General features: G+C 44.1%; 1 protein-coding gene across 2 annotated transcripts in view; it reads right to left on the reverse strand.

Moving 5' to 3' along the window:
- ITPR2 (inositol 1,4,5-trisphosphate receptor type 2) overlaps window positions 1–19,052 on the reverse strand; it is a 328,286-nt gene that overhangs the window by 137,778 nt on the left and 171,456 nt on the right. For both annotated transcript variants that reach the window (XM_067559269.1, XM_067559270.1), the window contains exons 33-35: window positions 11,683–11,811; window positions 11,037–11,157; window positions 951–1,141 (exon numbers count right to left, since the gene is read on the reverse strand). In XM_067559269.1, coding sequence (XP_067415370.1) covers window positions 951–1,141; window positions 11,037–11,157; window positions 11,683–11,811 — 441 coding nt within the window. The remainder of the gene's footprint in view (window positions 1–950; window positions 1,142–11,036; window positions 11,158–11,682; window positions 11,812–19,052) is intronic.

Here is a 19,052-nt window from a genome sequence, read left to right on the forward strand (position 1 = left end):
GCCTTGGTCACAACCAGCAAGATGACCCCAACACACTCCCAGTTCCAAAATTTCCCCAAACAGAATGCCCTGAAACATCCAGCCCTCTCCTGGACAGCACAGAGAAATAATACGGTTCATTTCTCCTGTAAAGAAACAAAGCCACATCACAGCTTATCAACGTAACTGGGATAAATATACCCTGCCCTTTTACAACAGCACTGAGTTGGTTTATAGTAGTTGATATTTGTATAGTAGTTTATATTTTAGTAAAATAAAACAAATGTATTAACAATGGGACACAGGATAAGTAATGCTAAGTAAAAGAAATAAAGTTAGAAAGGCTTACAAGCAAATAAAAGTGAACACACATCTAAAAGTCTACAACTTAATCTAGCAAGCTACAGATGGTTTCTCTCGCCAGTCATTCTTCTTCCCAGTCATGGCTGACTTTCCCCTCAGTCAGGATCTTTCACAAAATCAAAAGGGGCTGGGGTTTCCCTCATCTTCCTAGGTGAAAGATCTTTGCCTAAACATGTTTCTCACCTACATTCAGTTCCAGACCCTTCAACTCCACCCTTGGTTGAAGGATTCATCTTCCTCAGCTTGCAAGAGCTCTGTTCCCTTTGTCTAGTCACGGAGGCCTAAAATGGCTCTCTGTCCCTCCGTATATCTCACAAAGTTCAATGACCTTGCTCCAGGAGGCAAGAAGCCCTCCTGTGTATTCTGTTTGCTGTGTCCACCAGGAACCTGACCTCATGATGTTCTTCCCTTCCTGTGGGCTTCCCATCGTAACCAGTGAGGTATGAGCTTTCCCATGGCATATTACATGACACCTTTTAAATACAGATTATAACAATAGTGAGTTGGGTGCCCTTTGCCCTCTACCCTTGGGCTGCTCTTAATGTCAAACAATGTATCTAGACAAAATGCATGGTCAGACACACAGCATAAGGCATTTGCTACCATACCTGCAGTTTTTCAATTATATTCCTGTAATCCCAGGCAGGCCCTCCAAGAACTTCTTTAAAACGAGGTCCACTGCGAGCAGACATTCTCCATCCCATGGCTGCTCTCTGCACCATATTCGAATGACTCTTCATAAACAGGGTATTTACCTGGCTGTCTAAATCCACTGGAATTGCAATCCCACGGTTCTTTGCTTTAAGAAGAAGATATTTACAATAAAGAATGCTTTTGGATCCTTTGCAAACCGCTTTGGGTGAAATCCTTATGCCATGAAGGTTAACAGGAGTCTTTGGCTCTTGACTTCAGTGGGGCCAGGATTTCACCCTTTAAAAATAAGGGTCCAGATCCTCAGCTGACGTTAATCACTGTAGCTCCATTTAAGTTTGTAACCTCTGCTTGCTCAGAGTGGCGCTCTGCCCCCCTATAGTGGTGGCTGGGCACCCTAAAGAGCCTGCAACATGACTAAGCACTTGCAATGCGGACCCACATAGGGGTGTCGGCAATGGGGATCAAAGCTGGGACCGCTGGAGCTTAATGCACGAGCTTCTACTGCATGAGCTAAGAGACACATTGCTTAGCTAAGGCTGTAGCATGCTCATCATTCTCTAGGGAACCTACTCACCACTAGATGGGGGAACAGAGTGCCACTCTGAGCCAGCAGGGGTTACAAGTTAATAAAGTTACAACCAATTATACCAGTTGAGGATCTGGTCCAAGATTTCTTATTTCTCATAGGTACAGGTATCTCTCTGCTTTAAAGAATGAATGATTTTAAAGTATTTTTTAAATCAATTACAAAGATATTATTAGCAAGAGCAGCAAAGTTAGTCATTATCATTTCAGTCACTACTTATAATCCATTTAAGCGTGAATTTGAAAATTCTTCTTTCTAGCAGACATAGATATGCATTTACCCAATATATCCCAAGTGATGCTTTTATGTTTTAAGTACTTAAACTATTTAGACTTATAGAAGGACACCAGCTTCATTTGTTTTCCCCCCACACTCCTGTCCTTCATGTGATCATGTTGTACAATGCTTGGCACAATGGGTCCTGATCAATGACTGAGGCTGCTAGACTCTACCACAATGTAAACAAGTAATAATCAATAAGTAACTGAAGAACTGTACAGTTGGCAAATCCAAGAGAATAATTTTATTTTTAGACTTGAGAAGGTGAGAGATCGAGAAACCTTGCACCAGTTCCTACAAGGCACCTAGAGTTCTGCTCATGCCATGTTAATTCTGCATGCTGAAGGGCCTTTTTAAAAAGGCCAGAAAAAGGTAATACCAAAACGATTCTGATGTACCCTCTTCTTCTATGTATGAAGTCTGTATTACGCAGCTCCCTCCATGTGGCAGTGGACCAGACTGGTGTTCTTTTAAATATCTGCACGGAATGTTTGAGGTTCAACAAGTAATGCCAGGTGAACACAGCAACAATAGAGGCAGATTTTTTGCCATGTTCTTAAAAAGTTAGACAGCAACGAAGTGATCAGCTACATAATCCTATTTGTTTTCACTATGGTTTTACTTAATTTCCATAGCACAGTGTTATCCTTAATAAATGTCCGAGTAATAGAAAAAATATTTTTACATTTAGGGTTGGTCTACACTGGTGGCGGTGGTCAACAGGAGATACGTAAGGTACGTTATGTAGCTTGCGTATCTTCCGTCGATGTATTTATGTTCACGTAGCACGGTGTCTTCACAGTGCTGCATCCATGAGAGATGGCCTCCCGTCAATGCAGCCTTTCTCCTATTGGGCAAGTAGACTAATGGAGTCGACTAGAGAGCACTCGCCGATCGACTTAGCGGGTCTACAGACCCACTCAACCAATGCTGCTACATTGATGCCTGCCGCCATGGCAGTGAAGACATTTAGATTGTTCTTCAGGTAAATAAACCAATAACTACCCTGTCTGTTTTTCTTATTACACCACCATAGTAGCCTTTGAAGTAAGTACTTAAAAACCTGAGTGGGTAATTCTGAAAAGTTTGATTCCTTTGATACTCAAGGTATTCCCAAAAGCATTCTGTAATAAAATTAACATTTTCTAGCATAGTTAGTACACATTACCGAAACATAGAATATGGCCCTGATCCAGCAAAGCATTTAAACACATGCATAACTTTAAGCTTGTAAATAGTACCACGGGGCCTGATCCAAAGCCAGTAGGAGTATCTCTATTGACTTCAGTGGGCTATGCACCAGCTCGAAAAGTACTACTAACATGCTTAAAGTTATGCAGCTATTTAAATGCTTTATTGGATCAGGGCATATATTGGCAAGGATAATGAATCACTGAAGACTGGCAGGGACCTCCCCCTTTTCCCAAGTACTATACTGCAATACTGAACAAATCAATCATCCCCTGGATCAGAGTACAAATGCTCTACCTTCCACATCCCCAATTCTGCAGGGGGACCTATTAGTGCAGAGATCCATTGATTTCAATAGGACTCTGCAAGCATCCACACTAGCATATCCCAATACCTCAGCAATGCCTACGTCTGGAGCACAGGCAGCTGGGCCTAACTGGGGCAGGAAGTTCAACTCCCCAAACTGAATAGATTTCCATTTGTGGAGGACACTTTCCTTAAAAGAGTTTGCTCTAGGGAATTAAAAAGTGGTATTCTGCCGAAGATATGTTTCCCAACAGCTGCACAACCCACTCATCACCAGTGTCAAGAGAAGCTGCTTCCACACAGCAGGCCAGCCGCCCTTTGTCTCTCAACTTCTATTTGTTTTGGAGAAGGGGTTCATGATTATTAAGAGAAAAACACAACGTATGACTGGCCATTATTTGTAGTTATTACTTCTGCACATTATTCTACCTGGATTATTTTTCCCTATCATGTCAATCACTGGAAAGTTATGGAACAATGTTTATTTTGCACTTTAATATTAGGTATGCAGAATTCCAATATGGCCAAAAATAAATGTACAGAGGAGCATGTTGTTCAGGAACTCCCATACCTCTGCATCCCCACAGATATTATTTGAAGTTAACAACTTCCATCAGTGTCTGAATAGCAGTCAAGGATGATGATTGTTCAAAGAGTCGCAGCTAATTAAAACTATCACAAAGAAAGGCAGAAAAAAAACGCTCCTTTGTTTTGAACAGTTCTTATATGTATAATTCCATTTGTAATTAAGAGTTGCCTCGATTGTCAAAGGGCATTGTTGAAATCTAAGCTGTAAACAAAGGCTTTGTCTTCTTATTTCCTTGCAGCTTGTAGAAAGTTTATCTTTCATTTGTTTCACATTTCATTATTTAAAACAACATGAAACATATTTTTACATTTTGGAAAGCTGACGAACAAATGTGAACATAAATATTTATTTTTAATTTAGGTGTTGTAGGCTGCTTTCCTCTTCAAAACGTGTCAATCTCCCTTAAAGTATGAAAATAAAATATTTAAAAGCATGTTTGATTTTGCTCCACTTTGGAATACTTTTGGAAAACAGACAAACAACCTGCAAACTAGGGTCAAAAGCAAAAGAAGATGAGGCCAGAAACGGATTAAATCCTGCCCTTGGGGTCATTGATGTGCAATGGGGGAAAAGGATGCAATGGATTGTGAGACTGCGCAAGCCGCTTGGTATGTCACTTGTGTACCCAGCCACAATCCTACCACAGTGGACTAGAACATATGCTCATCTAGAGTGTAATACACCCTTGTGCAGAGGGTCAGCACAGGCCTATATACCATCTAAGTCCCACTTCTGCACAAGGCTGAATGTCACCCCAAATAACTTGGGGTGTGCCTCACTGTCTGAGAAAGCATGGTTAGCTGGGAAAAGAGATGGTGCACACACATGCTCCCAGTAGCCCACACATATTCCCACTAGCAACAAATACAATCCACCATAAAGATCAATGTGTAAATAGTGACAGCTGAAAAAAAGCAAAGAGTCACTCACAATGCATTTAGCTAAACTATCATGTAAAAATTCTAGAAGGGTTTCTTGTGAACTCAATGCACCAGTTTCTCTGCTCCCTTCACAGTGTAAACTGCAGCGTATATAGACAGAATGGGACCCGAATTAAAGAGTGAGCATTGCAATTGCTATTAGAAATAGATAGCTACATTCAGGCCCCACGTGCAGGTGGACTTAACTTCAGTGAAGTTAATAGAGTACTGTATACTCAATATCAACAGGACTGAACCTGGCCAGTAAGCAGGGCGTCTATATTTAAGAAATATGTACATGAAGGTTCTCTCTCACAGAACCATAACACTTAGAATTAGACCAGACCTATCACAGTAGGACATTTATTCCTTCCTGTGAAGGATTGTTCTCACACTACACAGTCTAGTCCACGGCTATGTTCAGTTTAATTTTAAGAATTTCCATGGATGGTGTTCTCACCATTAACTTCCCTGGGAAGATTATGCCTCAGACCAATCACTCTCATTGTTAGGAGGTTTTTATTTAATTATTTTTAGAGTAATTATACCCCCTTATACCACCCTAAACAATCTCGCTCCCTCATTGTTGTTTATACCCTGTAGGTACTGGTAGATAGCTATCCTGTTCTCCCACCCGTCCCCTCTGTCATTTAAACTGAGCAATGCATATTTAGTTCAATTAATCACGCTTCATAAATCAGTCCCTCCAGCTCCTTAATCATTTACTGACTGCTTAATAAATAAAGTTGGAAAAGACATTGATGGTAGCAACAGTAGGAAGTTTTAAGGGAAATAAAAGCTTTGTATAGACAAGGTTGCCAATCTGGTACATTTCGCTGGAAGCACACACTTCTCTTTCAGCTGAGAACCTAACTTAAAATATTTATCACTCCATAAAAAGATCATTGAATTTTTCTGGCAATTAGGGAAACACAAACAGTTAAAATAGAATACAATATGTGGTTTGTCTGAAATGTATTCTCCCTGCTGTCAGAAATGTATTATAATAATCATTTGATTTGAACTAAAAAAATTTGAAAATGGATGATTCGTTTCTCATAAAATGAAAAAGAAAACTCAAGTGTGAAGTCTGCTGAGGTGAAGGAATTATTGTCGGACAGTCCATCTATATGGATATTAACACACAAATAATAATTTCAAAGAGAGACAATACAATGGAGCCTAGATTCCAAGTTTAATGTTACCTATTTGTAACTTTTTATGGTAGAAGGAAAATACCTTACACCAGACGTATACATACCCAAACCTTAGATTCTTGGAAAGAACAAGTATGTACCATTATAGTGGCACTGAGGTGAGCTGAAAGGGCACTCTTATAGTTGGCAAGCACTGCTCCAATACGATGGGAACTGAATTTCTCTTTTTGTTTCTCTCATACAGCATCCTACTACCTATTGTCCTAGAATATGAGTTGGTAATGACTGACATCACTTTGGCTTGCAAGTGCTAAAGAAACAGGCCAGAAGATTTTATTTGAAGTCCGTTGTTGTGAAGTAATTAAATGTAGGGACTGATCCTGCCACTGCTTACTTGTGTGAGCAAACCCATTTATTTCTGTCACGATGGTAATGGTAAAGGTAAAGTCATGCTCCTGGTACTGAAAGGTCCTTTAAACAGAGCTCTCTATCTGAGATGTAGACAAGATGCACACAAGGAATAAGGAATATGGTATGAGTAAGACCTTTACAATAAAAACTAGAACTAGAACCTTCATAAATAAATTAGCAGAGATCCTGCATGCAATGCAAAATTGCTGTATAAAAAGCATCTAGAGCCAATATCTTTGATTTCTTGCAGGTGGACAAATACAGAACAATGCTAATAAATACTTTCTAGGAAGTGGGAATAATATATTCAGGGTTAGCCAGCATGTAACTCAAAATATTGCAGTCTTTTATCTCGAAATAGCAGAAAAAAGCATGTGTTGGAGAATGATGCATTGCTCAACTAAGCAGCAATGCTAGCTGTTTCAAAGGGACTCTGGAACATTGTTTAGCTTGGAAACTAAAGGTCTGAAACTGCACTGTGAAATCAATGTGGGTTTTGCCACTTTCTTCAATGACAGCAGGATTGGGCTGCTTTTCTTTACCTCAATAATCTGTATATGACTGGCTTGAGGAACATGGGGAAATAATAACCAGAAGATAGATGCTTACTGCCCAGTCCTTTGGGGTGAGGATGGGTGACATCTTGCAACGTTACCATGTGAACAGACTGATATTTCATTACACTGTTTAAAATGAAAAAGTCAGGACTGGCCTCAAAACCTCTAAATCTTTTAGGGATTATGAAACATAATATAGAAAATTCATTGGGAATTCACCTGAAATGAATTCAATTGCTCTTTTCCTCAATAGGTCCTCCATCACTTTCTAAGAAATCACAGGATATTGTCAAACTTTTGCTTTATATCTTTTTGTGGTGGTGGGGAGAAAACTATTTTAATAATTTTTGGGACTAATTTTATTTTTTTTAAAAAGAAAATGTGACTACTTTGTAATACAGAAAAATTAGATCCTCATCTCTATGATATTCTGTGGCAACCTTGCTCAGAAATCCTGCTGTGAAACATGAAGGTCCTAAGTCTGAAGCTGTCAAACACTCCATTAAAAAAAAACAAAAAACCAGATAGGAGAGTGCTCGCTCACACATCTAACCTAAAGTGAAGTCTGGTACGGTTATTAAGAGAGGTATAGATGATAAGACAATCCCATTTGTATTAATGAAGAAACCTTTATCTTATCTCCTCATGTGGCTATGCAGCAGAATTTTGTGCTTGATGAAGCAGCACACAGGAAAAGGAGCACAACATGCATCATCACTAGGGATCGGACTATCAAAAGTGCACAGCAACCGCAACTGGGGGGGGAAGATTTTCCGAAGAGTTCGCGCTCTTATCTAGGCAATAAAATAGGCATCACAATGGAAGCTTCTGCGTACCAAGTATTATTTAGGTGCCTGAATGGATGCTGAGCTCTGTTGAATATATGGCTTCAATGGTGGAAGCTGAGCACTTGAAAAATCTGGCCATGCTTAGCTAAATACTGCAGTGGCCCTGTGCAAGCCCAGTGGGCCAAATCCTTGACTTACACGGGTATTTGAAGTCAATGGAGCTATCCACATGAGTAAAGTATGCAGAATTTGCTCCACTGTCTTCAACAGGACTGGAGAGAGATTACGTAAAGGCAGAATTTGGCTCCCTGAGCTTCCCCTACTCACACAGTTAGCCTCTCTCCCATAGGCCAAATTCTGCTTTCAGCTATCCTCATGGAAACCTGCAGATTTCAAGTCAGCTATGTGGGCTTCAGTTAAGGCAGAATCAGACTCACAGAGGAAAGGCCAGCAAGACTTAGCACCATGTCCACAAACGCTGCACAGGACAGTAGGTTTAAATCTCAGCTATCCAGCTAAATGTGTATACAGAGCTATCAGCAAAAAGCTCGACTTCTTCCCCACCTTTGCTTTCACTCGTTCACTCCTAATCAAAATTCCTCCCATCAATCACAATCTTTTCTGTTTGCAAATACAGCACCAGGTGCCAGATAATGTTTTAATGCATAATTTTCACCCTCCAAATACTATGTCCTAGCAGATCAGGAAATCAGCACACTATGTCCAGATTATGCCTTTGATGGAGAGCCCTAAGCAGAGGTTGCTGCGGAGACGTCCTGCTCCCATAGATGCTGCAGGACAGATTGTGCTTAAGGAAGCCCCTAAGAAAGATGCAGTGTGAGGCTCCTCCATGGCAGCCCAGCTCCGCTTCATGGTGGCAGCCCCTTACCTCACCTCTTCCCCTCCCCTTTGGGTGGGGATAGTCTTGAGCAGCCATCGCTCTTGAAGTGTTGCAGGGACTTCAGTTGTAGTCAACACATGTGAGTCTGTTGACTGCAAAATAAAGGGGGAGGTTCTTTGAGCCATCTTCCACCCCCTCGTGCACCAATGGAAGGGTTAGCCCAAATCTGGCCCCATGTATTATTGGATTTACAGTTTAGAACAGCACAGCCTAACGAGTTATTTTAAATATCTCCATCCAGTACAAGATATTTGAGAAAATAGAAGAATACAACAGACTACAGTACAGCAGAGGAACGTAGGAAATCTACAAGATATGGAATAAATCCGCCAGTTTGAAGAAAAGTCCAGGTCAACATCACACCTGCTACCTGCAGCACATAACTCTTCCATGAAAACAACAAACCAAAAAAAGACACACAGATATGAGAAGACCAATGTAGATATGAAATGGCACACTGTCTTATGTGGGCTGGATTTTGACTTTGGGTATAAATATGAACAACTGGTAATACACTAATCCAGGAGGGGACATTATGACACAAAAATCCTTCAGCCCCCCCCAGTTCCATTCCTGTTTTCTCCTAGCTCCCAAAGGCAATAGTTTTCTGGTGGCTTATACCACTAGTGCAGGAGGGGAGCAGGGAAGGACTATTGCCATGAGTAAGAATAAGTCACACGAGTAAGGGTTTGTAGGACTGGGTCCTTTATTTGAAGCTGTAAAATCAGTGGGATAAGAAACAAAGAACATCAACTTTTTAAGTTCTCCTGCAAGATGGATCCATAATTAAACCAGTTTGCGCAACAAATAAAAGTTGTACACTGCTAAACCGCTAGATTAATTCACAGTAGATGTTAATCAGATGCTTTGGCAAAAGCATTAAATTAAACTACAGTAAAATAATTCTGAAATCTAAATTTAGAGTCAGTTGTTGCAATGTCACAGGTGCAGAAAAAATGTCCAAGAGACCATATCAGAGTGTTTTGTTGTTAGTTACTATAACTTTTTTTAAAAATTAAAGCAATTATATTTATCAAAATTCTAACATTCTGATTTTGTGCTTCCTTCCCCTTCTCATTCAGGTTGTTCAAAGTTGTCTGGCTGATTTCAAAACTACTCAAAGTGAGTAGTGCCCCAAACAGGGTTAGAATAATAGCCCTCACTGGGCTGCTTCTCCAGAACAGATTTCAAAAGAGAGAGAGTTTGGAAAATTTCAATCAAAATGGCTCATTTTAAGAAAATAGCTCCATCAAATCACCTTTTCTGTGACAGAGTAAAAGACTTTAAAATCATGTTTTTGCAGAAATTGAATCCTAAAAATGAACCTTTGCTGATGTTCGCTATATATCAGTGACCGTTCTTTTTTACGATTAAATTCCTATAGAAGCAACATTTAAAGTCTTCTCCTTTGACACAGAAAACATGATATTTTAATTCATTTTAAAACTTCTAATTGTTATGGATGAATTGTTTAATAGATTTTTTTTCCAGAGCGTTTGTGTGTTTGGTGCTAGACTGGGGAGTGAACATTTACTCACACAAGTAGTCCTGTTGGTTTCAAAATGAGCAAGAGTTGCATAATCTAGCCCTTAATGAATTCAATATTACTAAATTATGCGGTTGACTTAAGGTCCAAAGTCTGATTTGGAGTATGTGCACATGCAGAGGAGTAAGAATCCACTGTATACCTTTACGCAAGCTACCTGGATCATGGGTGTGAAAGAGAAAGTAAGGGCACCAGCTTGTTCCTTTCTCTGAGCAAGGGAGCTGGCAGAGCTTTGGTTTCAACTCACTGGCCAGAACACCAGAACAACTAGCATGGGAGTCAGGCCAGCAATAAATTAATATCCCACAGGAGCAAAGGGGAAGAAAGGAGGGAATGTTGGTTCCTGGATCCACAATTCCTTCCTCCCTAGGGTGTTTGCAGGGATGACACAGCTATGTACCACCTCTTCTTTGAGCTGTGCCTTCTAACAGAATGTAATCCAAACAGATTGGGAATGCCTATGGTCTGACACAGTTTACGATCATTTCTATATGAGAAGATTATGTCATAATGTAGACAAATGCCCCCTGCTTGGAGTCCAACTCTACTTTCACTTATACCATTGAAAAATCCCATTCACCTGAACAACCCCACTGAATGGGATTGACTCAAGTGGGATATAAGTGAGGATGAACTGAAACTTGGAAATCGGGGCTTCTGAGATTTACATTCTTCAATTATAACAGAATTTTCTAGTATTATCGGTGTGTTGATTTCCAGGATGCTACAACCCAAAAAATAATGGATTGATCCCAACTCAAGTTTATTTTAACACACAAAAGAATAAGTAAGTAAAACTTGGCACCTACCCACTTCTGCCAAAGTTTTGATACATGACTCCACTGAGGCTCTCTGTGATGGATTTGGCCAGGTACAGTTGTAAATTCTAAAAGCAGACTGAAGCAGTTGAATAAAAACTGGCTGATGTGTCTGAAAACAAAAAAGATAATCAACTAATTTTAGACTTTAAAATCAGCACAGGATGAAAAATAAACCAATTTGGCATCCTTATAGAGTGCCAAATCATGCAATCCTTACTCAGTCGAAATTCTCATTGACCTCAAACAAAAGAGCATATTGCAGAAAAAATGGGGAGATTTCTTGGGCCCTAAACATGTGGAAATTTCCATCTTAGGCCACAACATTTTCCTCTTTTAGAAACACAAACAAAAGTTGCCTGATCTTGCAATGAGATCATTCATGTGAAGTCCCAATAAAGTCACAGAAGTCAGATGTAAAAAGCCCTGGGGAGAGAGTCCTTTGCTGGATCAGGGTCATAAGGAGTATGATTTCTCAAGGGCAAATTTACACGACGAGTCACACTGCTAGTGTGAATCATGAGAAGTGGGAGAGGAAACAATGCAGGAAAAAGTCGCAGCACTCCCATCCAGTGAGTGGAAGAAGACTCATTAATGATCTGAATTACATATTTGTTGCAGTCCCCCTTGTTCTTACCTGGAGGCTTGTACTGTTATCTGAAAATGGAGAACTGAAGAAGCCACTCACAATGTTCATTACTGGTTCAGTGACATACTTCTCGAGAGATGTGTCTGCATGTTTCCGGTCTGTAGTTGTGTTGCAAACCTACAATGGAAAGGAAAAATATTAGTTCTTCTTTACCGATGACCTTTTAACATTCTAAAAGAGAAATACCTATACATACACGGAATTTAGAGAGTGTGTGTGTATGCCAGAGAAATATATAAAATCAAGATAACTACCTTGTGGTCAAGTTGTATTATGTTTAATCATTTTTTTTCCTTGGAGCTCCACTCCCTCCTGATCCCTATCTTTCCTGAACTAGCTCCTCTAGTTTACTTGACTACTGTTTCCCTCACCATGAAAAACAAGGTTACTTACCAGTAACTGATGTTCTTCGAGATGTGTTGCTCATGTCCATTCCACTATAGCTGAGTGCACACCTCCGTGCAGTTACCTGGAACTTTTTTCCCCCTTAGCAGATCCCGTAGGGCCAGCTCCGGCGCCCCCTGGAGACCCGCGCACATGCCGCAGTATATGAGGCACTGCCGGCCCTACACCCCCTCAGTCCCTTCTTTCTGTCAACTCCGGCACCGGGGACAGGGGGTGGGATGTGGAATGAACATGAGCAACACATCTCGAAGAACATCAGTTACTGGTAAGTAACCTTGTTTTCTTCTTCAAGTGCTTGCTCATGTCCATTCCACTATAGGTGACTAACAAGCAATACCTTTGGAGGTGGATAGGAGTTACTGGTGAGCTGCCCCCAGCACCACTCTGCCAAATCCCACATCCTCTCTTGCCTGCTGGACGATGGCATAGTGGGACGTGAAGGTATGCACCGAAAACCAAGTGGCAGCTTTGCAGATCTCCTGCAGGGGCACTCTCTCCAGGAAGGCTGTAGACGAGGCTTGACCTCTGGTTGAGTGTGCTGTGATGGTTCCTGGAAGCAGCACCCTCGCCTGCTCGTAGCAGAACCTGATGCATGATGTAATCCACGAGGAGATGCGCTAGGTGGAGACAGGTAAGCCTTTCATCCGGTCAGCCACTGCGACGAAGAGCTGCATCGATTTCCGGAATGGCTTTGTACGCTCGATGTAGAAGGCCAGGGCTCGTCTCACGTCCAGCGAATGCAATCTCTTCTCCTTCTCCAAACTGTGTGGTTTGGGAAAAAACACGGGGAGAAAAATACCTTGGTTACAATGAAATTGGGAAACCACCTTGGGTAGGAAGGCCAGATGCGGCCTCAGCTGGACCTTGTCCTTATAGAATACTGTATAAGGGGTCTCCGAGGTCAAGGCCCTAAGCTCGGAGACCCTCCTGGCTGAGGTAATGGCCACCAGGAAGGCTACCTTCCATGAAAGCAGGAGCAGAGGGCATGAAGCCATGAGTTCAAAGGGGGGCCTTGTGAGTCTCAAGAGGACCAGGTTGAGATCCCGGGAGGCACCGGGTCACGGACCTGCGGATAAAGCCTCTCCACCCCCTTGAGGAACCTGACCGACATGGGATGGGAGAACAGCGATCTCCCCTCTAGTGGCTGATGGGAGGCTGAAATGGCGGCCAGGTGAGCCTTCAATGAGGCCAGCGCCAGACCCTGGAGCTTTAGCTGGAGCAAGTACTCCAGGATCACCTGTATACGCGAGAGACTGGGCAGAATACCCCAGGACTCCACCCAACAGGTAAACCGCCTCCACTTAGCCCAATACACGACCTGTGTGGAAGGTTTCCTGCTGCCAAGCAGGACTTGCTGGACCTGCACCAAGCAGGCTTTCTCGCTGAGCTTCAGAGCCTCCAGGCCATGAGGTGCAGGGAGTCCGGGTCTGGGTGCAACAGGCGACCGTGGTCCTGGGCTAGAAGGTCATGCCACCTCGGGAGCTCCAGGGGTGGGACAATCGAAAGGTCCAGCAGCATGCTGAACCAGTGCTCTCTTGGCCAGGCCGGAGCGATGAGAATAACATTCGCCCTGTCCCTCTTTATTTTCAGCAGGACCTGGGGTAGGAGCAGAATGGGTGGGAACGCATACATGAGGGCCCCCGTCCAGCCCATGAGGAATGCGTCAGAAATCGACCCAGTCTCATGACCCCAGAGCAAGCAGAACCTTGGACACATCATGTTCCAAGCCGACAAGAATAGATTCAGTTGGGGAATACCCCACTTCTGGAATATCATAGCCACCTCTGGATGCAACGACCAGTCGTGGTAGGGTAGAAACGACCTTTTGAGGCGATCCGTCTTGTTGTTCCTCACTCCCAGGAGATGAGAGGCAGTCAAGTGGAAATCATGCCTCACAGCAAAGTCCCACAGATGGATAGCTTCCTTGCAGAGGGCCGAGGAGCACGCTCTCCCCCTGCCTGTTTATGTAAAACAGGGCTGCGGTGTTGTCCGTCAGTACCTGCACCACTCTGCCTGTCAGGAATCAGAGGAACATCTTGCACACTAGGCAAATGGCCCTCAGTTCCTTCACTTTCATGTGCAGGAGCCTCTCCTCCCCCGACCAGAGCCCCTGAGTACTTAGGTTGGCGCTGATGTGGGCTCCCCATCCTATGTCCGATGCATTGGAAATTAGGGTGACCAACGGGACTAGTTCCCTGAATGGAATGCCCTTCATCACTGCCCTGGGAGTCCGCCACCAGTTTAGGGAGGCTCAGATGGGCGAGCGAACTGTGACCACCCAGTCCAATGAGTGTCTGCTCAGCACATATACCGAGGCCAACCATGCCTGAAGTGGTCTGAGCCTCATGCGAGCTAGTCTCACTATGTATGTGCACGCTGCCATGGGGCCTAACAGCTGTAGACAATGATTGGCTGTTGTCGTGGGGCATCGGTTCAGCTGGGAGACGATAGAGACTATCGCCTTGAAACGTAGCTGAGACAGGAAGGCTCTGGCCTGGGAAGCATCCAGGATTGCCCCAATGAATTCTATGCGTTGCACTGGGGTTAGTGTGGACTTCTGCTCGTTTATGAGCAGGCCCAGCCTGCTGTACGTGGAACAAGTGAGGGTCACACTCTCCTGCACTTGGGACCTGGACCTGCCCCATATCAGCCAATCGTCTAGGTAAAGAAAAATGTGCACATCCTTTCATTTCAGGTGGGCAGCCACTACCCCCATGCACTTGGTGAACACTCTGGGACTGAAGATAGGCCAAAGAGTAGGGCTGTAAACTGGTAGTAGGAGCCAGTCACCGTGAAGTGGAGGAAGCGCCTGTGGCTGGGGAGGATGGACACATGAAAGTATGCATCCTTGAGGTTGAGGGCAGCATACCAGTCTCCTGGATCCAGGGAAAGGATTATGGAGGCTAGGGAAACCATGCGAAACCTGAGTCGTTTGACATATTTATTTAGATGACGCAGATCTAATATGGGTCTCAGACCCCCCTTCGCCTTCGAGGAAGTACCTCGAATAGAACCCCTTCCACCTTGAGGGACCATTTACACCGCTCCTATGGTGAGGAGGGTGTCCACTTCCTGCAAGAGGAGTTGCTCGTGAGAGGGGTCCCTGAAGAGGGATGGAGGGGGAGGGTTGTTGGGGTGGGTAGATGTAAACTGTAGGGCATAGTCCCCTGAGACTATCCCAAGGACCCAACAGTCCAAAGTGATCTTTGCCCATTCGGGATAGAAGGGCCTTAACCTTTTTAGGAAGCGGTGGGGCGGATCCAAGAGGGCAGTCGGGGTGCCACGCCATCAAAATTGTCTCCTCTGGTTGCCCGACCGCCTGGGGGGCCCCTGCTGGAGAGCAGATTTCTCCTTCTAAACCCCCTATTCCTATAGGGTTGAAAAAGCCTGGGTGGAGTTACTGACGCCTGGAAAACTGGGGCATGGACAGGACCATGGAGTGAAGTGTGGCCCTGAAGTCCTTCAGACCGAGCAACTTCGCATCGGTCTGGTTGGAGAATAGGGCCAACCCATCAAAGGGGAGGTCCTGAACAGACTGCTGCACCTCCTGGGTCAGGCCCGAGGATTGCAGCCACGAGTACCTTCTCATATAGATGGCAGAGGCTATGGGTCCTGCCCGCCAAATCAGCAGCATTACAGGACGTCTTGAGCATTGCGCTAGCTACCGTGGTTCCTTCCTCCACATTGGTGCTAAAGTCTGCAGCCTGGTCCTGGGGCAGGGCCTCAGCGAACCACCTGAGGGAGTCCCACAGGTGGAAATTATATCTACCCAGGAGGGCCTGATGGTTGGCAAGCCTGAACTGCAGGCTTGCCATGGAATAAACCTCTCTCCCAAACCAGTCCAGTTTCTTATTGTCTTTGCTCTTGGGAGTGGACCCTGGTTGACCTTGCCTGTCTCGCTGGTTAGCCGCATCTACCACCAGGGTTCCTGGGGAGGGGTGAGTGAACAAATACTCAAACCTGAAAAGCCTCCGTTGTCGACGGTGTCGGCAGGTGCACTCTCCCGCTCCCAGGAGTCGAGGGAGGCTCCCTGAGTGGAGATGCAGGCACCGGAGAAGACTCAATGGGTCAGGTCCAGTGCATCTCCATACTCGACCCTGCCCATACCGATGGCACAGGGCAGTGTCCATGCTCCAAACGGTGCTTCTTCCTCTTCGGTGCCGGCGATGCTGCGCAGTGTCGAGTTGAGGCCACTGCCGGTGGTGCACTCTGTATCGAGGTCATGCTCAGTGCCGAGGTGGAGCAGGCTGGCTCAGACGCCAGGCGGAGCGCTGCCTCCATCAACAGGGCTTTCAACAGGATTTCTCAGTCCTTTTGAGTCCTTGGTTTAAAAGCCCCGCAGATCTTACACTTCTCTTTTCTGCACTCAAGCACTTAGGCAGCGGTCGTGGGGGTCGCTGAGCGGGAAGGCCTTCCTGCAGGAGGCACACAACTTGAATCCCGGTGACCGGGGCATAGCCCAGCTGCTCAAAGTCCCCACAGGGACTTGCCTTATCTCTAACTACTCTTAATACTTAACAACTACTTAACTAACTAAAACTAACTTAGAATAACAAACAAGTCCAAACAAGGGGAACAGTACTTGCTGAGAGCAAGGCTAGTTCCAGCAACCGTCACGGGCAGAAAGAAGGAACTGAGAAGACGTAGGGCCAGCAGCGCCCCATATACCACGGCATGTGTGCGGGGCTCCAGGGGGCACCGGAGTCGGCCCTACAGGATCTGCTAAGGTGAAAAAAGTTCCAGGTAACCGTGCACGGAGGTGTGCACACATCTATAGTGGAATGGACATGAGCAAGCACTCGAAGAAGAACAAATGCGTTTGGTTAACTCTGGTCATTCCCATAGGCCTGCACGTCAGGCCACCTTACGTAGACAGACTGGCTCAGGAAGAAAGGATCATTCTTCCAAGTGGGTTGGAGGAGGCTTTAGAGAGAGATGGAGAGATAAACATGCTATATTAGAAAAGCGAGAAAGATCTCAGAATGCCAAATTTGGAGCATCTTTCCATTACTACAGCTGGATGGAAGGATGGAGCTCCTTCAAAGGAAGAGATTTAAAAAACAAAACCAAAAAGTACAGGTAAGAGCATAGACATAATAAAAGCAAAATCCGATTCAATCAGTCAGCAGAAACCAGCAGCAGCCTCAATTGGAGCAAACCACAAAAACTATCAAAGACCCAGGTGAGCTACACGGTAGATCCATCATGTCACTGTGTTAAGTGTCAGACATGAGAGACATGCAAAAGGGAAGGAAGGAGGAGAAGAGGGGAAAGGAGGACATTGGGAGAGGGTTGGAGCTCAACTAAAGAACTTCTTAGGTCAATTAACGGGCTGTGAAAGAACATGGAAAGATTCAACTTCTGTACAGCATTCTAGAAGACAACGCCCTAGTTCCACATTCATTGTTTTATGCTGCATACATTCATTATGATAAAAAAAATTGAGGCTTTTTTTTGGTGGGGGAGGAGATTTGATAGCTAGGGAATTGAAACACAGAGAAGGTAAGTGATTTGTTCAATCTAACAGGGAAAACTCATTGACAGGGCCTGGAAAGAGCATCCAGATCTGTATCTAATGCTTGGTCATCCATCCTTCTAATTACAAAGTACGTACTGTAATGAAACTTGAACCTTAGAGGCCAGAAACTCTAGCAATATATCCAGAAGTGTTTAAAGGAAGTCTATGGAGACTTCAAACAGCACAGTTCATTGCTTGGAGATACAGTTTATTGTAACCAGTCCTTGCTGGGAGGTACAGTTCATTGTAACACAAATGCATTTTGAGTAGAACACTATATGCGTGGAAAATACAATGAACTTTATTGCCATTAGACAGTTAGGGGAGTTTTCAGAGAGCAAGGTAAGACCCAGGGGCATTAAGGACCCTGGAAAAGGCTTGCTTGTTTGATTTTGATGTGTAAGATCAGCAAGGCATGGACTTTGTGTAGTGTTTTCCCTCACAGCAGGAATGGGAAGTGTTATATGTAGACAGAAAAGCAACAGTAGCTATACCATAAAACGCAGATAATAAACCCACTAGTTTCAGTAGAGGTATAACATTTTTCCCCACAGCTGTAGTGGAGGTAAATGAAGGCTCAGTTACTAATCAAAACTTTTTGTAAAGATCACAGAACTAAAACCCTCTGGATGTTCTTCTGCCTTAATTAAACCTGCATGCCGATTTCTGCTGGAACCAGTAGCTCCAAGGCTCAACGTTCATGATCCCAACAGGAATGCAGGGACCTGCATGGTCCCGGCATGGCAAATTTACTAACTGCCCAAACTAAATTGCAAAATGCTTTTTAAGACAAGCCCCTCACTTGTCTAAAAGCATTGCTGGAAAGCCACTGGGAGGGCTCCATCTTCTTTCAACACAGGTTCCATACCAGAATGGCAACACTATAGCCCTCCCTTACCCCTTATTATCTCCCACCCTTTGGGAAAGAAAAAGATGTTTTCCCTATGGAAGGGAGAATCTGAAGATACATGAACTGAAGCTGAGGATTGAGAAAGCAGCGTTTAAAACACACATCAGAGGCCTCAGACCAAAACTCACTTGAATAATGCTTTAAAAATCCAGCAAAAAATGCCAGGAGTGACTTTACAGCTGTCAGATCCCAGCTTATTCTTCAATTCTTCTCAGAATACAGCTCCTGACTGATGGAATGGTCCACACACAGAAAAGCAAAGAGTCTTCTTGAACTACACACATCTTGCCTAGTGCACAGTTCTCTCCCCTTAAGTAAGGCAAGGAGGAGGAAATGTTACTAACCGTGTGAAGTAACTATGGCTCTTCAAGAGGTGTCACCCTATGAATGCTTCACTTCAGGCATGCATGTGCCTCTTGAGCCCTTGATTGAAGATTTCTAGCTAGCAATGCTCATTTGACCCACACGTGCCCTACGCTTTCTTGTGGCAGATTCCAATAGAGGTGAGCAGGCAAACCATCCTCA

Source organism: Emydura macquarii, unplaced genomic scaffold (genome assembly GCF_026122565.2).
Source record: "Emydura macquarii macquarii isolate MOO-44397 ecotype Brisbane River unplaced genomic scaffold, CSIRO-AGI_Emac_v2 contig_2205, whole genome shotgun sequence".
NCBI lineage: Eukaryota > Metazoa > Chordata > Testudines > Chelidae > Emydura > Emydura macquarii.